The sequence below is a fragment of the Cotesia typhae genome, unplaced genomic scaffold (assembly GCF_013202065.1).
Source record: "Cotesia typhae breed Kobodo isofemale line unplaced genomic scaffold, CoteBio_Ctyphae contig_48, whole genome shotgun sequence".
NCBI classification, from domain to species: Eukaryota; Metazoa; Arthropoda; class Insecta; order Hymenoptera; family Braconidae; genus Cotesia; species Cotesia typhae.
In genome coordinates, this window is record NW_027423756.1 from 8,184,878 (window position 1) to 8,205,539 (window position 20,662).

Consider the following 20,662-nt stretch of genomic DNA (forward strand, 5'->3'; position numbering starts at 1 on the left):
CTCTTATTCTTGATCTCTAAGCTTACTCTCTATTATACATATACTATACCGTATCCTACTCTACTGATACAATCTATAATGTGATATCCAACATTGCTATCAAACGGATTAACAAGATTTAGCCTTCACTCTGAAATCTATTTACTTAACGTTTGCATGATTACACGATAATGGTCTCCAGTATTACCAGGATAAACGATTTGTATTACTTTCGTAAATTACACTGGCTTACTAATCAAATTGATTGTCAAACTCTCAATTTAATATAATAAGTTCCCCTTCATTTTACAATTTTAAACTAAGAGTATATGATTTCTTCTTTGAATTCATATATAATTTACTATTATTATAGAAAAGTTGTTCTATAGAAATAATTCATCAAAGTTTCTATTTTTCAGTCGGAATATGGGCTCACGGAGGATCAAGTTGCTGGTAAGATTATTTGATGTCTTTAAATTCATTAAATTATGCTTAACAGAAAAATTGAAGCTAAAATTTTTAATTAATAAAATATTGTGCCTCGATTTTAATTCATTTAGTTATACAAAGCAATTGTTTTGAAATTTTGCCTAATTAATAAATTGAGTCATCAAGAAATAATTTTCTGAGTACAACGTAATTGTTTGAAACTGTTAATTTGCAAAGTTATACATTAAACATGAATTTTGATATATAATGATAATCATGAACATAATTTAATGTAGATACACATATTTTGTAAATGTGTGCGTGTGTGTGTATTTCCTCACCTAGTAGGTCATTTGCATACGTAAATATGTATACATGATCTTTTGACTAGGTCATGCGAAGAACTGCAAAGTTTACATTTTATTAAAGTGTTCGGTATTTTTTCATAGAAATATGTGAGCAGAGTTACTAAAAAAGTTTTAATTGCTAGGACAGTTGAGAATTTTATTTGGAGCATGAACGTAAATTCCCTTTCGCGTGAATGTACAAAAAAAAATATTATAATGATAATAATAATTAATAAATGAAATGTATCAAAACTGTCCAATGCAGAGTATGTAGAATTTCAAATTAAATTAAAAAGTTCGATGAATAAAGTTGGTTAGTTGAATTAAATAGTTAATAAATCATGCGAGAACAATTAAATTTCGAGGTAGAGAAATCTATGTGACTTATATCTTTTTTATTGAATAAGTGCTATTATATTGTGCAGTGTTGATTAAACTTTTCTTGTGCACTCTAGGCTGTAAATTTATAAGGAACTATACATGAGAATTCACGAGGCCAGATCGACTCGATTTCGATTCCCATTAGATTTCCGCATCGCTCGCACCCGTTACGCTGTTAGGAGTAAGAGTAATAGTATTTCGTGGGTTATATATATATACATACATCTATACATATAATTCTCTGGCTTGGATAAATTCTCGAGGGAGTCTTTAAGCTCCGTATAAGATTGGATACAATGAAGAGAATTTTTAAAAATAAAAATTATCACGATTAAAAGTTACAATTATTCATACAGTTGAAGATAATAATGAATATAAAAATTTTAATAATAATAATGTAAAAATATTGTTTTCAGTTACGGCAAAAAAAATTTTAATAAAAATGCAATAGAAATATCAAACTGAATAATTATTCAAATTTATTTGGTAATTTTAAATATAATAAAATTTTTTAAGTCAAATGCGATTTAAATTTATCCATTAAACGGCTATTTTAAATAATTTTTCACTATAAAAAGATCTACTGAAGCTAACAACGAATAATAGGGTACGTAAAAATATACATTCGCAGGAATAAAAAGTAGAAAGAGTACAATCTAATTTTCGATAACTTTACATCACCTTTTATACAATAGAAGTACAAAAACTTATCCATATATGAGAGCTATAGTTACGAGCATCTATGAAATATGTAAAAAAAAAAAAGTATTGATACGAGTACTGGTGTGTCCCAGAATAATTCCCAGTTACAAGTGTATTGAGGACTAAAACACAGTGCTGGATAGAAACACGAAAACCCACTTGGGGGTTTTAAAATCGAGATTTATAATATCGAGTATCGGTATAGCGATAGTTATGAGAAGTGAGGAGTAGGTGTGGTACAGTATGATATAGACCAGTGTTGAGAATTCTGGCCATCTGCCCACTAGCTTGCAGAGCGCATTCTTACTCGTATATGGATATTTTCATATATAAAACACTTTTCAACCACACAACGCACACAAATATTATTTTTTACACCGATATCATACATGGGCACATATCCCCGTCGAAAAAAATGATTAATAGTCAACGGAATGATAGTATAGGGGTGTTCTAAACTCTCGGCATTAGTGAGTGTCCAAAAGATATATAATATATAAATGCTGCCAGCAAGTTAACTTATTCACTGATCGTTTATTTGTCATCCATGTGCTTGTGCGTTTTCACCATCCAATTCATGTACATACATTTATAATAATGTACTTTGGTCGGTTGCCGCCAAACAGTCGCCAAGCCTTTTTTTTTTTTTTTTTTTTTTATTAATCGCATCACTATATCTGATGTTATTTATGTTTGCTAGATAATAAAAGGTATTATGCGAATTTTTATTGTTACTGTGACCGAGATATTAGCTTATTAATAGTACCGTAAATCTTTACAGCATAATTTCAACTCATTATTTATCATTATTGTTATTGGTCTGTTACAGAGTTCAAAGAAGCATTTATGCTGTTTGACAAGGATGAAGACGGTACGATTACCATGGCCGAGTTGGGGGTCGTGATGCGTTCACTAGGGCAAAGACCATCGGGTAAATAATTATTTTACCTAAACAAACAACTTACAGCACCCGTGATTAATCACCGGTTGTTGTATATTATTAATCATATGTCTTGACGCATAATTGATATAAACAATACAAGAATTTACCATAAAACTTAAAAAAATATTAGTTTTTTAGATTAATATTATGATTTCGAGAAATTCTGTGTAGAGATCGACTAAGTATGGATAATCATATCAACGATACTTATCGTTCAATTGGCTATATACACGGCATTATCGTGGTTCCAATCTAGATAATTATAGAGACAACAATTAGCCAAACCGAAGATAACCGATCTAGCAATTTAATATTTTCTGTAGCAGTCATATTTTTTTTTTTTTTTAAGTATGAAATGCCACAATTGTTTTAGAATTAAAAGGCTTTCGTTATTAATTTATAAAATATATTAATATTATAATTTTATCTAAAGAGCGTAATAAATTAATTGCAGAATTCATTCGGTATTGTATGATACCAATGACAATCACTGATAATTCATCGCGAAACCCTAGAGAGTATGCCTTAGTAATATAAATGCTAAATAATCTGTTAATTGGATACCTAAATATTCTGTTAATTAGCTGTGGTTATTTATTATATGTAGTATGCGAAATAGGAACATCTATCAACTGATTAATTAAAATTAAGAAATTGACAGTTTTATTTTATCTACAAAGATAATAATTAACGATATAAACAACTTGACAGTACAAGAAGATTAATTTATCGCTGTTACAAAAAAAAAAAAGATTAATCAATTACTAGTCATTACAACTTTAATGGAAGATAAAAATTTATGTAATGCGTGTGTATAAGCTTGAGAAAATGGAATGCAATTTGTCGAGTATTGGAAAATTTTCTATAGCATATACTCGAGTAGTCGTTGTACTAAGTCTGTATAAGCTCGGCGCAAGTAATGAGGAACGAGATGATTCAACATGTACTCCACTAAATTTCCTTCCACCTTCCAACCTCTTAAGCTTTAGCTTCATCTTTATCCCCAATCAGGCTTGACAACGTCAAAAACACTTGTCTCAAAACCTTTTAATCTCTGCGAATATTTTTTTACCGAGTTTTAACGATTTTCTCAAGCACTTACCACTTATTCAGTGTATTGTAACTTTTGAAATCGACACAATTACATTCGAATTTAATTTTACAAAAGCACTTTAAGTGACACTTCATAATCATAATCACATTATTATTTTGATGGTTATAATGATAAAATTGTGTTTTTTTAGAAACGGAACTTCGAGATATGGTGAATGAAGTCGACCAAGATGGGAATGGTACTATTGAATTCAATGAATTTTTACAAATGATGTCGAAGAAAATGAAGGGAGCTGACGGTGAAGCTGAATTGCGAGAAGCATTTAGGTAATTTTAATTTTTGTAAAAAATTAAAATGAGAAGATTTTTATTTATTTTTTGAATTAATTTCTAACAGAGTATTTGATAAAAACAATGATGGGTTAATTTCATCAATGGAATTACGACATGTAATGACGAATTTAGGAGAAAAATTATCTGAGGAAGAAGTCGATGACATGATTAAAGAGGCTGATTTGAATGGTGATGGAATGGTCAATTATGAAGGTAATTTATTCTGTAATTAATTTAAAAGGAACAATTTTATAATATGACTCACGCATTATTAATTTCAGAATTTGTGACAATCCTGACGTCTAAGAATTAGTTTGTATGACAAATTTAAAAAGAGATAAAAAAAAGAAAATCGATAAAATATTTCGACTTCTTCTAGAAGAGGATTTAAAAAATTTCTATGCTCCTGATGAAAAATTTTTAGTTGGTTAATAAAGATGATAAGTCGAATAAACTGGAAATGCCGAAAAACGTAAGCTTCGAATGAAGAGTATTGAGGTCATACAAAAGTAATAAGCATAAAAAAAATGTGAAATAAACTAAAAAACATGAACGAAAAGTTTCTTCATAACAATATTCAGACTATCAAAAACCCTTAAAAAAAGTTTCGATTTCAAGACGACTGTAATATTCCCACCAACTTCAACGAGTTGCTGTATTACTAACGCTCCTCCGCTGCACAGCTGTTAATTGCATCGTCAAAATCATTTATACTTTAATTCAAAGTTAACCTGTTGGTAGATTAAGAAGAAGGAAAAAATAAATAACTAGTTTTTTGAGAGGGGAATATGACAAAAATTATTAAGTTGCATCCAAAAACAATCAACTGAGAGCTTCGGTTAACACACATTATATTAAATATATTTGTGTGTTTCTATACTACTATTTGAGAATTATTAAACTTCAGACTCAATTAATACAAATAAACAAAACAAAAACGGCTTTAAAATATTGAAGAAAGTCTTTAATATAAATTAAAATTTTATTTGCTACATCAAACAGCCATATTGATAATTAAAAAAGAAAAAACAAAAACAACTTTATGATAAGTTAAATTTCGCTCAATTAAAAATACAAAATTGCCAATATTGTTTGGATTTGAATGAAAATAATTTTTTTAAGGTATATTGTTTTTCACGCGTTGGAATTTATTTGAATAAATCCTCAAAGGGAATAATAAAAAAAAAAATTAAAAATTAAAACGTTGCAACGTTACTGAACTGAAACCGTACAACATAGATGATTCCATTTTATTTTTGTTTTCAGCATTCTTATTTTTTAAATAGCTAATTACTCATTTAAACTCAAATAAATTTATTTAAAAAAAAATACACGTTAACATTACTAGTAGCTGTTAAAAAATAAAAACTAAAATGAAAAAAAAAAAAAAAAAAACTAATAAATAAATATTTCGACGTTAAGTAAACTCAGTAACTTCGTCACTGTCTTTCTCTACCATTACACCTGCTAGTAAATAACGCACTTATAATGATACACACAAAAAATACTTAAAGATCTAAAATTAAAAAGTTAACTAACAAAATAATTGATTAATACAATTAATGAATAAACATAATAAATAATAAAAAATAATCCAATGGACACTAGATTAAACATTAAACATTTTTCAGGCATTGCAACATATAATAGACAAACAATGCGTGAAATCAAATGTAGTTCAATAAGTGATGTGGCTATTAGATAATATTTTTGTCGTTTGATATTAAAAAACAATTATGAAAAATAAAAATCTAACTATTTTAGAATATGTTCCGTTAAGTCCGTACCCTAAATTATGAAAAAACCAAAAAAACATCTGATTAATTAAAGAAAAAAATCAAATGACAAGCAAGATTGAGCTGAGAAAAAATTATCATATATTATTTTTATAATCATATATCATAATATATTTTTTATATAATTTATATTCATATCCGATTGTATACAACTAATTTTTCACAGTAGATACTTTTATATGGTTTAATATATTGGTATATAAAATATATTGATATACAGGCGTGTTTATATTCATTCATATATAAATGTACAATCATATCGTTTATGTATATTCGTAAAAATATACATAAACATACATATGGTGGTCTGTGATCGTGATCATGAAACATATATATGAATACATATGACTACCTCTTCTTTATAATTAGTATATTTATTTTTATATTTGATATTATTACTATTATGGTTAGATTTTAATTAATTTCATTCTTAACGAGTTAAAATTTAAGAATTAGATATGAATATATTTTATAAATAAATATTGTCATATATGATAGTATAATATTTGATCATTTTTTCGCGCAAAATAATATTTGCGCAGGGATATGATAAATGAGCTGAAAATAAGATCCGGTAACGTCGATTATGTTATCAAGAGATTGACAATAAGTATTGGGTTATTTACTTGTATGTTGAATTAAAACGTCCAAAAAAAAATACATAGAATTACTGCGGCATACATATATACCTATACATACGATATTGCATAATATTGTTGGTACATATATCTATAAACATACGTCCCTAAACTACCTGCAATACTACGGCTTGAGAATTTGCGAGGGCGCATATCAAAATGATAAAATATGTGGGTACTGATAATAAAAAAAATAAATAAATATATTATATATGCAACAGAACAAAAAAATATATATACACATATATAAATATGAAGTAAAGAAAATGAATGCCACTATCTACGTTTTCGTTTATCACTTAGCGTTGCAATACGACAAGGATCGATTGACATTCACAAATAAAGTAGAGCATTCACGAAATATATATAAGCAACAGTACCTTGAAAAATACCCTTCAGGGAGCTTTAAATGTGTGAAAGGCGAAAATAATATGTAATAATGCAATGAAAAAAAAAAAAAAAAAAAAAAAAAAAATATATATATACTGAAACAAATATTATGTTGCGACAGGGTAAAAATAACTTGCACTTATATATATATATACATACTTATGTTAAGTACAAGATTATTATGATCATAACAATGAAGGCAATGATGATGAAACAATAAAAATAGTAATACAAAACGTCCCAATGACGAGATATATACGTGACAGATTTAAATATATCTATCCGAATGGTTAGTCGACTAGGACGGCCTAAGTTTATGCTTTTAATTAAAATTTTACTTATTTAAAACTTTAAATAATTGAATTAGTCATTTTCCAATGGCTAAAGTGTTCACTTTATTACTTCAGTTACTGATGATGAAATACGTAATAATATTTTTTTTTATATGAGAAATAATTTAGTTTGATATTGAATTTACACGCAAATATTTAGTATATTAGTTGTATATATTTATTTTGATAATTTAACTGCCGAAAAGTAATCAAGTTAAATAATAGGCCGTCTTGACTGTATCCGAAATTATTATTTTAATTATTTATAAACAATAAATACTCAAAGTTCATGATTTGATAACAAATTAATGTATAATTCAAATTGATTAATTTATTTGGCTCTAATCAAAAATTTTTTGTAACTCAAATAAATTACAAACAAATTATTTAAGGTTGTGTTAAAAAAATACCTGAAATATCTATATATGAATTATAATTTAATGAATCAATTACCGCAGCTTATGAAGTCACAAATTATTTAATGCTAAGGTCTTCCCTATTGTATTACTCTTGACTGCGTTACGAGATTACCGTTTTTAATAAATTTGAAATCGTCGTTAAAAAATGTATTATAGTTTAAAATAATTATAATAATTACAACGAACCTTCTTTATATTTAAATGATTAAGTAATTATTCAAATCAAACATTTAATCAATTACTTTTAAATTATATAAATTTTGTTATATACAGTTTTAAGGTGAATACTTTGGTAAAATAATCGTTCAATACGTGGATTGCTTAATAATTAAATAACCGAAAATTTGAGTTCAATTTCTCGCGAATCAATAAGTTAATTATTGAAGTTATTAATTAATTTATTTTTAAAATACTTTAACATCTCACCATTGTAAAAAAATGGGAAATTATATTGATATATATTAAATGTATAGTAAATTTAGAGAATATCACATGTGTATTGAAATTGCGAAAATAATCAAATTAGATACTTAATTATAAATAAACAAACATAAATCCATCTAGACAAATCCATTAGTTTGATAATAATATTTAGATGTTAAATAACAATCATAAATAATAACAATGTCACTTTATGATTATATGCGTTTTTAATTGACATATATTTTGAAATTCATTTTTTTTATTGTGTTATTATTTATAATTTTATTATTGTAGGTATTAATGTTTTTAATAACTTAGATTCAGTAATTATAAAATATGTTCTTATACCTTGATAAATGAAGAAACCCAAACAATTAGTGTCATATATAAAACAATTAAATAATCTGCTTTGAAATAATTTAAATATTCGTAATATAAATATACTGTGTTTAATTAATTAATATTTAATTCGTTTGATTTTTTTTTTATTTTTAATAATGCATACCATTAGCAGCTTCTTAAATTGTTATTATTAAATACTTTTACTTGCGTTGATACGATAAAAGACTATGGAGAAATATTAATCAGATATTAGAAGAAAAAATGATAATTTATTGTTAAAAATTATCCATACGTTACTAAAAAAAAATATCACGATAAAAATAAAAATATTTATTTAACTCTTGGTGGGCAATTTCAGAAAAATCATAAAATGGTTGGCCTAATAATTGCAATTTAAAAATAAATCTACTGTTCAGTATAGCGAAAAATAAAAATTAAACGTTAAAAAATTTGACAAAAATGTCAACGAGATTATAATTTATAATAATAATTACAAATAACACTAATAATATTAAATAATCATAATAATAATAAAAAAGTCTTTCATTAATTTATTAAATCAATAATAGAAAAATATATATATATATATATAAATATGAATAAATAAATATATGATAATTATTTCATTGTAAAAAAGGGTGCAACAGCTGGACTGTGCGTTTATTATTTGCACTATAAATTTATCAATAAAAAAAATGTTTCAATAGATTATTTAAAGAAATTATTCGCGACTATATAAATATATGCTTGTGTATTTGATTGAAATATATAAAAATTATATTAATGATAATATATATTATTTATAAATATATACACTTATATGGAGCACATAATAATGTACTAAGCGGAAAAAAAATAACGAAAGATCCACTGTAATGAGGGTAAAAAATTTTTATTTTTTGTTACTTAAAACAAATATTTAAAACTAATGTTTCTAAATGATGATATAAGGATTATTTACCAAGTTATTTTTCTAGAATAAATTTTTAAATTTCATGCGTGCGCAGTAAAGAAAAATTTAGCCACAAAACAATTGTACATGTACACTCGTACAAACAATAAAACACTAAAAATTAAAATTTTAAAAGTCACGAATAATAATAGAAAAACATTCATAAAGAATAATTATATTAGTTAGTTCAAATATTGAATTTTATTATTGATTTTCGTGACATTTAAAATCAATGGCATGGTGATTAATGAATTTCGAAATGCAGCCATTTAACACTTTTGCTTTATCGACTTACGAGCTGCTAATTCATCAAAATTAATACCTATTCCATAAGCAGCTTAAAAAGAGATAAATCAAAAATGTTAATAAACATTTAGAAATTTTTATCGATTATACGCACATTAACTTGCTACTCAGCGATGCACTCAATCTCTAAACCACTCTGTACAATTCATTTGAGTATTAAGTTTTTTTTATTTTTTTAATTATCTTTGAAACTTTATACTTTAAAAAACGTTAAAGCACAACACAACTGAATTCCAATAATATTGGGAACAATGAATCATAAAGAAAACAAACAAAAACTAAAACTAAAAGCACAATCAGCCAAAATAAGCAGGAGAAATATTTGAAATTGAAAGTCGATAAGGTAACGCTTTGATAATTTAAATGATCTTAAATAAAAATAATAAAATAAATAAATACGGACGTTGAATCGTGCCTGGATTAAAATGTTGATGGTGATAAATATTAATAACGTTTAATTGAATAAATAACTTTACGTAAAATATGAAGAAACAATAAATGCAATGAATTGATCTAATTATTTTTAAAATTCAAAGTCACTTTCTTGAACATTGATTGCACGTTTATCGATTTAAAAAAATATATACACTTTATTGACTTTCTATTTTCTACGATCCAGAATATCGTGAAAGGTCTGCTTCATTAGGATTTTCGCCAGAGTAATAAATAAAATAATTAGAGATGTGATTTTAAAAGATTGCTAAAATAATTTAAAATAAATAAATAAAACTGTATGTGTGGTTTTAAATATACATATTAATATTATTATCAATATATATGTATATTTATGTGTGTTAAACAAAATATACGCTGTCTTATATAAAGATATAAAAAGGATAGTTGATAATTACAATGAGTTATACGGTGACGATGTGTACTGATGGAATGTAATACATGTATATCACGTTATTCATGAAATACAGCCATTTTATAATGGACATTCAAACCAATTGTTATCAATAAATTTTTTTTTCCCTCTCCCAATTATTAAAAATGACCGGATAAATTATTTGTTTAAAAAAAAAATATTAATTTGTCACGGGATTCCAAGGTTTGCAGAAGACTCCTCTCATCTCTCTAAGGTAATTTATTATATAAATAAAAATTATTTATTTAATTATCATTAAAATAATGACAAATTTTGGAGTTTAATAATAAATAATAATAATAATCAATGACTTAGACAAATGTTTATTAACAATAAAATTAATACCGTCGTCTATATAAATAGCAGAACATTATCAGAATGATTTCAATAGCTCGTATATAATATATTAAATGTACTAGCAAATCTATGTAAAATATAAAAAGAAAAGATTCATCACGAGAATAATTCGATTTTTTTTTTCTATGTTAAATATTTAATCATCCATCAGATTCAAATTACACTCACACTTGTATTATTATTAAACCAATAGACTCATTTTTATCGAATATGAAACTTGTGTGCTTATATACAGTTACAACGTTACTTTGTTAATGATTGTACAAAATCATATCCTGCAGATTAGATCGACTGAATAAAATACGTGAAAAAAAAAAAAATAATCTTAAGATTTATTTATGTTATTGCCTTTAAATTGATTGTATTCATTTTTATTTAATAAATCAAAGAATCTTTAAATAGAATATTTAATATATTAATAAATTTACGGAGTAACATAAACATAATTATAATTCTATTTATAGTTACATAAAAAAATAATTAATATTAATTTTATTTTTTAACTTTTTTTTTCTTTTAATTGTACTCCGTTCAATTATCCCTGATTCATTTGATTAAACGAAATAAATTGCTCAGCATTAAATCCTGTGTCCGAAACGATAGTTAAACAAAATTAATTAATACAAATATTCTAACGTTTTTATAAATCATAAGTATCAATTTACATAGTTGTTATTTAATTATACAATTTATTATTTAATTCATTCATTATTAATCTTATCAAGAGCACTTTGATAAAAGATTGATAAGATTAAAACTTATTTTCTATTTAATTAACCGGTTAATATTAACGTTAAATTGTTTTAAATACAATATAATAACTAAAAGTCATTTTCAAAAATTTTACACTCCATAAAATTGCTAAGCATGACGATTTCATAATAAAGTAATAATTACAAAACCAACTCAAATAATTATTAACTCACTATTTTGAGCTGTTTTCATTTTTTCAATTTTTTTTTGCTTTTCTTCATTTTTTTTTTTTTTTTTTTTTTTTAAATAATTCACATAACTGTTTCTACAGTTCATCTTTAAGTAGCGTGTATCTGTTTTTGCTTGGCGCGAGCTTTTTGAACGTTGATTCGGGTGGAACAGTCGGTGTTCTTGAGTCGTCAGTTAATTTATTTGCTGGATCTGGACCATAATGATATTCCCGATGCAATTTACCAGAATAAAGGTCACGTAAAAATTGCTTCAACTTTCCATCTTCATCAATATCTTGAAATCTCGGGAACAGATACATGTGCCGGAAACTGTCAATTGCTATCAATGGTAAATCCGATGGACTTTTGCCTAGATGATGGAGCGGATGAGCGAATTTAAATCCATCAGCAGTCAAAAAGTTTACATTCTCTGTTAAAAAATATAAAATATCAATTAATTAGCTGTTTATTAACATTCAATTAATTATCACTCCAACCACTTGATCGATAAATTCATAAACAATTTTTATAACAGTTTTCATTTAAGAAGGGCTTACACTTTTTTATCTCTCGCCCTCTATTGGTCAAACGAAAATATCTTTGTTTTTTTTAAATTAAATTATTTAACGAAGAGCGAAGTATTTTTTTTTTTTTAAATTTTATCTTATACATGAACAAAACACGTTTGAAAATTAACCATCAACCGCTATTAACTCAAATAACTTTTTAGTTTCTGTAATAAAAATTCTGTAGTCAAATTAACTTGAAACTTACGTTTTTCATCAGTCAATTTCGATGAGACGATATCTTTAAACTTTTTAACATTTTCAACATCATCAGGTGCATGAAATAGAATGAGGAATGGCAAACCTTCTTCGGTTAACTCCTCGGCATTTTCAAATGTTATTTTTCGTACAAGCGGTATGCATTTCTCTTGAGCCCAGATATTTAGTTCATCAAAAACAAGTAAACTTCCTTTGTAAGTTTCGTCTTGGTCATTTGATAGAGCCTTGTCAGGCCTAAATACAATTATTGGTTGATTCGGTGGATGCATAGCACGGCTAGCGTCACTATTCGGATAAGTAAAGAATTATTAACGCTTAAAAAAAACTCGAAAAGAGAAAATTGTAATAAATATTGCATGATAAATAATAAATAATATGTAATATTTTTAAAAATAATAACATTATGCATAATACATTATCGAGCTTAAAGCGATGAGTCACAAATAACTAGTTGCGACCTTGAAACTAAAATAAAAAAATAATGCAAGCTAGTGCTTAGTGGTTAGTTATGTTTTACTCACAATATTTCAATATATTGTCCTATTTCACAGGCTTCATTGGAGCATAGGCTTGTTAAATTATATTATTTATTTAAATTTAATATTAATGATAAATAAGCCTTATTTTAATTTTTAAAATTTAAGTATTTAATAATTAAAATACTCAAATAATTAAACATACCCAAAGCCAACGTGAAATTGACAGTCGTCTTTTAAATGGATAGCGACCTTACGGAACGTATCATACTCAGGAACGTCTTTCCTATCAAAGTAACCAATAACCATACGTTTTTTATCGTCTAGATCTGTTAATTCTTTCAAATCATTAAATTCTCTGATGGGATCTTCCAATTGTTTTTTAATAAATTCAACAAATGCCTCGACTGATCGCTGGCCACGATACTCTCGCTTGGCCGGCTGACCATTTTTGATTATCTTTAGAGTTGGGTACTTGGTTATTTGGAACCTCGACGCTATGGAAGCTGTAATTAAAATATAATAAATACCTTGTCAAAAATATAATAATAAATATAAAAATAAATTATAACTTACACTCTTTATCACAGTCTACTTTTCCCATCACTACACTTGCACCACTTGGCAATTGTTCCTTTAGTTTATCTGCGGCTTCATCGAATATGGGAGCTAATATATTACTAAACCGACACCACTCAGCATAAAAATTAATAAATACTAATTCATTTTCTGGAAATAAAAAATTCAAATAAGTAAAGTTTTTAAATTAAAATATCAAAAATACTCTGATAATCACAATCAATCAACTTATCATAACAAGTATCGAGAATATTTTTTTTTTTTTTTTTATTTTCCACCAGGAAGAAAAACACGCTAATTATCAATATTTTAAATTACAATTGTTAATTTTAACGATAATTTTCAGTGCATTCATCGTATCAACTGTTATTGTAACTAAAAGTATTTTTTTGCAGTTAATTTTAATTTTAATAACAAATTTAAAATACAAATATGAATTTTTTTTTTTAACTGAACATAATCAATTTAAAATCAATTTTAACGTTGATTTAACGATTTAAATTACAAAGAAAAGTTAATAATAAGTTAATGAATGACACCTGCTGATAAATGAAATAATTGATAAGAATGTTATTTAAACTAAGTAAACTACCAAAAAGCTAGTAAATGCTTGGTGGCAATATTAAATAGAAAAATAATAATTAGCCCAAAAATATCAAGTGTTAAAAAAAAACATTAGGGAAAATTTAAGTAATGATGATAAGATATTTTCATTACAAACTTGTTTACTCAATTTAAATAATTCATAAATATTATGCGATAGCTTTTAACGATAGTTGTTATTGACTGTAAGTATTGTAATGTCATAGATTTTATAATTATGATAATTAAAATAAAGTAATTACTCATTAACTCATCGAAATTGCTACTAGTAAGTTGAACTGCCTCTCCATTGACGTGATGTGTCAAGAATACCTAAAAAAAAATTTGTTTAGCATAATAAATAAATTAAATGAAACCAACAATTGTAATTATAATGTTCATTAGTGAGAAATTTATTTAAAAAGTGTAAAAACGAAGAAATATGATAAGTAAATTCAACAATTAAGTTGATAAAAAAATTCTTTGATAAGCTTGATAGGTTATAAGTACTTGCAAGGTTATACTTGCATAAATTAAAAAAAGATTTTTTGGAAAAAAATCATTAAATTTGTGGCCATTTAATGAAAATAATATTGTAAATATGTTAGAAAAACGTCAAACTATTGAACATCAGGTACAACGTCGGCTTCATAAAACGTGTCACAAGAACAAGTGACAAGTTGAATTATTCTAATAGTTAAGTATTTAAAGGTCTTAGGAATGTATTGATAATTAAATGAAATGGTACTTACCGATAAAATTGTAAAAATAATACATTTAAATTGGAAGAAACAGCGGTTATTCGGCATTTTGTACTCATTAATTAATTACGTTTAAAGTTTAACTAAAATGCCAACATCGACAGTAGGCACCCGAAGATGCGTCAACTCAAGTGAAGTTAGTCGGTAAGCAGATGTATACATATCGAATGTCAAACTGAGAGTAGGGATATTTACACGTATCAATGTATCGATACTTTTTCAAAGACATCGAGATGAGAATAGTTTTAAAAATTTAAATTGTTTGACATTATGATTCAAGGAATAAGAAACTTTTATAATTATAAATAAGAAAAAAAATTTTTTTTTAATAAAAATAAAATAAAAACTTCCAGAAAGTGTTGATTTATAAATGATGATAAAAATTTCTGATCCTCTAAATTAAAATACATGAAAGTCTATGACATTAAAATTAGCTGTCACTTGACAATTTTTTAATTTTTTTTAACAAATAAATTTGTTAAAAAAAATTATTTTTAAAAAATTGCATTTGTAATTTTTTTAAATTTGTATAACTGTATCAAGTATGAATAAAGATAAATAATTTGTAAATACTTACCAAAAATATATTCAATAATAAACTTTTTGTATTGATAATAAAATTCACACAATAACTATTTGATAACAAGTAAAAATATAAAAAAATAAAATGTAGAATAAAATTTATTCAAACGTGTCGCGTCAAATGTCAAGAGCGAAGTGAGACTCAAGACTGAACCTTATGGGAACCCCGCAAGTGAAATAATTTTTAACAATTTTTTATAGTTTCTTTATGAAAAAATTTTTAAGATTAATAATAATAATAATAGTATATTATTGTAGTGATAAATCTATTAGATAAATATTTGAAAATAATTGTTCTCTCAAGGCAGTACCTCCACGAAAAGCATATTTTAAGAAACTTATGAAATTTTTTTATTTTTGTCATTATTAATTTTTACATATGAAACTTTTTAATTAAATTTTTTTTTTAATAATTTAATTGCTAAAAAATTTTAAAGTCTGTCAACTTCAGTGTTATAAAATATATAACATAAAAATATGTGTGAGAAATTTGACTTACCGACTGCAGTCTTGACGGATTGAAGAAGCAAATCACGGGAGTCGAGATGAAAAATTATAGCCCATAGTTATTTACAGTTTTTTTAAACTTTTCACAATCACTAATTTCACTCACAATTTTCACTACTTATATATCACAAAACACTCACTTATAAACTCACAAAACACTCACTTATACACTCACAGAACACTCACTTATACACTTACATTAATTAATACATTTAAAACTAAGAGCGACTTCCCGCCTTTTTTTTCCCGGTAAAGAATCGACGCCATTTTGACAAAACGCTAAACGCGAAACAATTTTTTATTTTTCCATTATCGAGTTAATAATAAATAACGCGACTTAAGTAAAAAAAATTACGATAATTAATCAAAAAATATTTTACAAATGACCGCTGGTGTAGTTAGACCGACCATTGTACTATCGATGACAACGCAATTTTTATTTAGCTCATAATTAGATAAATACGCGACAAAAAATAAAATTTTATTAGTTCAATTGTTCATTACGATCAAACTTACCCGATGAATGTACTAACATAATATTTTTAATAGAATAACCGCCGATGTGAGCTAAAAAAGACCAAGTAATTGCGAGCAGCCTACTCCAGCCGGGATCCGGTACGTTTGTGTCGACCCGAACAACGTTTAACGGTTACACAAATTTTCTAGCTGAAAGTCTCATTCTATTGGCTGATAGCTGGCGCCCAACAGAATAGGCCAATGAAAACTTCGCATTTCAAAAAATCACGCTATCGATTCTGGACCAATTATGAAATTCTGCGTAAAAACAAATGCGTAGTATCTTAAAAATTTTTATGAAAATTAATTTAGCAAATGTTTAATAATTTTTTTTAATAAATAAATTATGGCAAAAAAAATTGACACGTAGAAATTTTAAAAAAGTAAAAATCCAATTTTTTGTAAATAAAATTTTTTTGTGTGATTATAATAATAAAATAATTTTAATTAATAATAATGAATTTGTTGATAGAAATTTTAGTTAGTTATTATAATTATTATGAATTTATTTAATAAATTACCCAGCAGATGACGCATCGAAAGTAAGAGGGGGCGGATTCTAACCATAGATAAAAAAAAAAAAACAGATAAAGCCGCTAGAAATCGCTCAATTTTGTGATAAATAAAACAGCGTTCATAAAATAATCATCCTAGTCGTCCACAGTAATTTAATTTATAAATAAGAAATATTATTTAAGGTACGTGAGTTTTACTTTATTTACTCTAAAGTTATATTTACATGTCATTACCACCACCGGTGACGATGACACGTAGCATTTAAATTTTCTGACACTCGGTACTTTTTCAGGACATTTCATTTGTTTATAAACAAGTTCATTCAGTTAAGGAATAATGATGCGTGTTTTTATATTGATCTGTGCTTCATTGCTCATACAATTGGCTTCAACCCACGATGAAGATGTCCATACAGTTCAGTATAACGAAGAAACTTTTCCCACTGAAGTGCCAAAAAAAAATCATTTTATCATGTTCTACGCTCCATGGTATTTATATACTTAAATTTTTATTTTTACAATTTTTCTATCTAAAAATGTCGAGTTTAATTTCGAAACTATTAAATATTGATAGTAAAGATTAGATTTATTGAAAAATAGATTAATATTTACGATAAATTTGACAGGTGCGGACACTGCCAAAGATTAGCTCCAACATGGGAAACCTTAGCTGAAATGTTGAACGAAGAAGAGGATAATCGTGTTAAAATTGCTAAAGTTGATTGTACAACTGATAGCTCTATTTGTTCAGAACATGATGTCACGGGTTATCCAACGTAAGTTTTAGCTTTTTTCATTCAAAATATTGGTTTTCATACAATCTACAATACATCATTTTTATTTTACTCTTTTTTCAGTTTGAAATTCTTCAAAGCTGGTGAGAACAACGGCATCAAGTTCCGTGGTACTCGCGATTTACCATCATTGACTGCATTTATTAATGAACAATTAGGAAGCGTGCCCAAGGTAATATAATTTTATTATTTTGTATTTAAATAATAGTATTCGCATAAATTAATAGTTTTTTTTTTCATGTTAAATTTAATTTCATAGAGTTAGATTGATAAATATCTAAAATAAATTTAAAGCAAAAAATTAAATATCTATTCTATTTTTTGTCTTTCTTTAGAAATCAAATGCTTTTAAATGATTAACATCTGATTTATCTATTTGATAATGATAGCCGTAGTTAAATTGTAACATACATTTACATCAATACATCTAAGGCTAAATTAATAGCATTAACATGAGTAAATATTTCGATTTTATTTCCATGAAAAATTCATGCGCGAATGCTTCAATTATTATAATTATTAAATATTGGATCGATAATAATAACTCTGAAAAAAATATTTTTCTATTTACAATTTCATTGAGGAGGAATTATACATTGAAGATCATTCGGATTGCAGTCAACTAGTCAGACTGACAACATTTCGAATTAATAAATTACTAGAACTTGGAAAGTTAAAAATTTTTTTTTTTTTAATTTCTCAGTGGCTATCCCCCTTAATATTTTAAAAATAAAAATTATTGAATTTACTAAAAAAAAAATTACACTTTTTAAATTTACCAATTTAAAATCCCCAAGAAGCTAGCACAAAAAAAAAACAAGACTAATAACTTTAAAAATAAATAATTAATTTATATTTACAGGATGCCGAGTTAGACACAACAATCCCAGACCCTGTTAATGGTCTGATCGAATTAACAGATGCAACATTCAACGACCATGTAGCTAAAGGTTACCACTTTGTTAAATTCTACGCACCATGGTGTGGTCACTGCCAAAAACTAGCACCAACATGGAACGAGCTTGCCAAAAGCAACAGCCATGATACATTAGTGAATATCGCCAAGGTCGATTGCACGCAGTACCGTTCCGTTTGCGAGCAGTTTGATATCAAAGGATACCCGACATTGCTGTGGATTGAAAACGGTAAGAAAATAGACAAATACTCTGGCGCTCGCATCCATGAAGAGCTGAAAGAGTACGTTGCTAAAATGCTACAAAAGAGCACCGACAAAGTTGACGAAAGCGATGAAGCTGTAAACGACAACATTCAGTCGGTATTGAACCTCACTGGTGAGACTTTTGAGCACGGAATTGAAAAAGGAGTCACCTTTATCAAGTTCTTTGCACCCTGGTGTGGACATTGCAAGCGTTTGGCCCCAACCTGGGAGGATTTGGGCAAAAAATTCATTGACAACCCCAATGTCCATATCGTTAAAGTTGACTGCACTCTGTCGACCAACAAACAATTGTGCGACGATCAAGAAGTCGACGGATTCCCGACGCTTCTGTTGTACAAAAATGGACAGAAAATTGATGAGTACAATGGATCTCGTACGCTCGACGACCTTCATGATTTTGTCATTGAGCGTTTACAATCTCACGATGAATTGTAATTGCATTTAATATTTTTAAAATTGATTGTCGTCATTTTTATTACAGGTTTTAATCAATTAACTTCCACAATAACTTAATAGTTTTTATTTTACAAATTAATTAACACTAATATTAAATGTAAGTTTGAGAATTTTTTAATTTTTTTTTAGAAGTTAGAATTGTGTTTAAATAATTTTCGAACAAACATATATTGTCGATGTAAAATAGTTATTTTAATATTGTGCTTCCAAAATTATCAATAGACATAAATTACTTAATGAGCGATACAATATTTTAAACGTTATTGTATTATCATTCCATATCAGTCAAACGATACAAACCAGTGGGGATTCCCAGTAACAAAAATTTATTTTTTAACGAATAAAAAAATATAAAATCCAAATTTTTTAATAACTGTCATTGATAATTATTTTATTAATAAAAATTGTTAAAATTATTAACATTAATAATTTCGATAATTAAAATAATAAGCAATTGTAAATTGTGTAATAAATAATCGTAATATTTTGAACTAAGTATAACAAAAAAGAATTACCCAGTGAATGATATTGTTAACAATAAAAGTATGCATTTAATTATAATATTTAGTAGACTTGAATATCAACATTAAATCAATTGTGATTTTAGTTTGTATGATATTGTGCAAATATATGGTAGAATGAATTTAGTAACCCAAAATCATGATGTACTTTACAAATTATAATTATTATTGTGATAGATTAATCTTTATTGTAATTAACATTTACATCGATAGGTATTTGTATGTGAACAAACGAGGCAATCTACATTAATTTCTCTCTATTTAATAATTAATAATTAATAATAATAATCAATCTAATCTATATTTGATACCATCTATATAAATATTAACTAATGTAATGATTGATTTGTCAATCAAAGCCAGACTTGCTAAAAAACAGATGTTATTAAATATTGTGTGTAAATTTGAATGAAAAAAATTATGTTAATAATAAAATGATATGATATCACAGATGATGCTTTAAATATAATAATAATAATAATAATAATAATTTTG

General features: G+C 26.1%; 3 protein-coding genes across 6 annotated transcripts in view; 2 read left to right on the plus strand and 1 right to left on the minus strand.

Annotated features, from left to right (window-relative positions):
- Nucleotides 1-11,995, plus strand: part of LOC141529864 (neo-calmodulin) — a 73,742-nt gene extending 61,747 nt beyond the window's left edge. For all 4 annotated transcript variants that reach the window (XM_074246587.1, XM_074246585.1, XM_074246586.1 and 1 more), the window contains 5 exons: nucleotides 399-432; nucleotides 2,668-2,769; nucleotides 4,026-4,161; nucleotides 4,232-4,380; nucleotides 4,449-11,995. In XM_074246587.1, the coding sequence (XP_074102688.1) occupies nucleotides 399-432; nucleotides 2,668-2,769; nucleotides 4,026-4,161; nucleotides 4,232-4,380; nucleotides 4,449-4,480 (453 nt within the window). In that variant the 3' untranslated portion in view covers nucleotides 4,481-11,995. The remainder of the gene's footprint in view (nucleotides 1-398; nucleotides 433-2,667; nucleotides 2,770-4,025; nucleotides 4,162-4,231; nucleotides 4,381-4,448) is intronic.
- Nucleotides 10,941-15,301, minus strand: Erp44 (Endoplasmic reticulum protein 44). The gene is made up of 6 exons (XM_074246583.1): nucleotides 15,088-15,301; nucleotides 14,599-14,668; nucleotides 13,751-13,903; nucleotides 13,380-13,680; nucleotides 12,688-12,983; nucleotides 10,941-12,343 (listed from the first exon to the last, which is right to left on the minus strand). Exons 1-6 carry the CDS (start codon nucleotides 15,142-15,144, stop codon nucleotides 12,009-12,011), a joined length of 1,212 nt encoding a protein of 403 aa, XP_074102684.1. The 5' UTR covers nucleotides 15,145-15,301; the 3' UTR covers nucleotides 10,941-12,008.
- A 1,945-nt stretch (nucleotides 15,302-17,246) lies between these two features.
- Nucleotides 17,247-20,617, plus strand: Prtp (thioredoxin domain-containing protein pretaporter). Its single transcript, XM_074246430.1, has 5 exons — nucleotides 17,247-17,399; nucleotides 17,510-17,705; nucleotides 17,843-17,992; nucleotides 18,074-18,182; nucleotides 18,873-20,617. The coding sequence occupies exons 2-5, from the start codon at nucleotides 17,554-17,556 to the stop codon at nucleotides 19,623-19,625; spliced, it is 1,164 nt and encodes a 387-aa protein (XP_074102531.1). The 5' UTR covers nucleotides 17,247-17,399; nucleotides 17,510-17,553; the 3' UTR covers nucleotides 19,626-20,617.
- Nucleotides 20,618-20,662: the final 45 nt, after the last annotated feature.

Bases quoted from the DNA above. Each gene is read 5' to 3' on its own strand.
- Prtp (XM_074246430.1), top strand. From the start codon at position 17,554: ATGATGCGTGTTTTTATATTGATCTGTGCTTCATTGCTCATACAATTG. The intron at 17,993-18,073 runs GTAAGTTTTAGC...CTCTTTTTTCAG, and splicing joins GATGTCACGGGTTATCCAAC to TTTGAAATTCTTCAAAGCTG. The intron at 18,183-18,872 runs GTAATATAATTT...TTATATTTACAG, and splicing joins AATTAGGAAGCGTGCCCAAG to GATGCCGAGTTAGACACAAC.
- Erp44 (XM_074246583.1), bottom strand. From the start codon at position 15,144: ATGCCGAATAACCGCTGTTTCTTCCAATTTAAATGTATTATTTTTACA. The intron at 13,904-14,598 runs GTAATTACTTTA...TTTTATTTCCAG, and splicing joins CAATTTCGATGAGTTAATGA to AAAATGAATTAGTATTTATT. The intron at 13,681-13,750 runs GTAAGTTATAAT...TTTTAATTACAG, and splicing joins AGTAGACTGTGATAAAGAGT to CTTCCATAGCGTCGAGGTTC.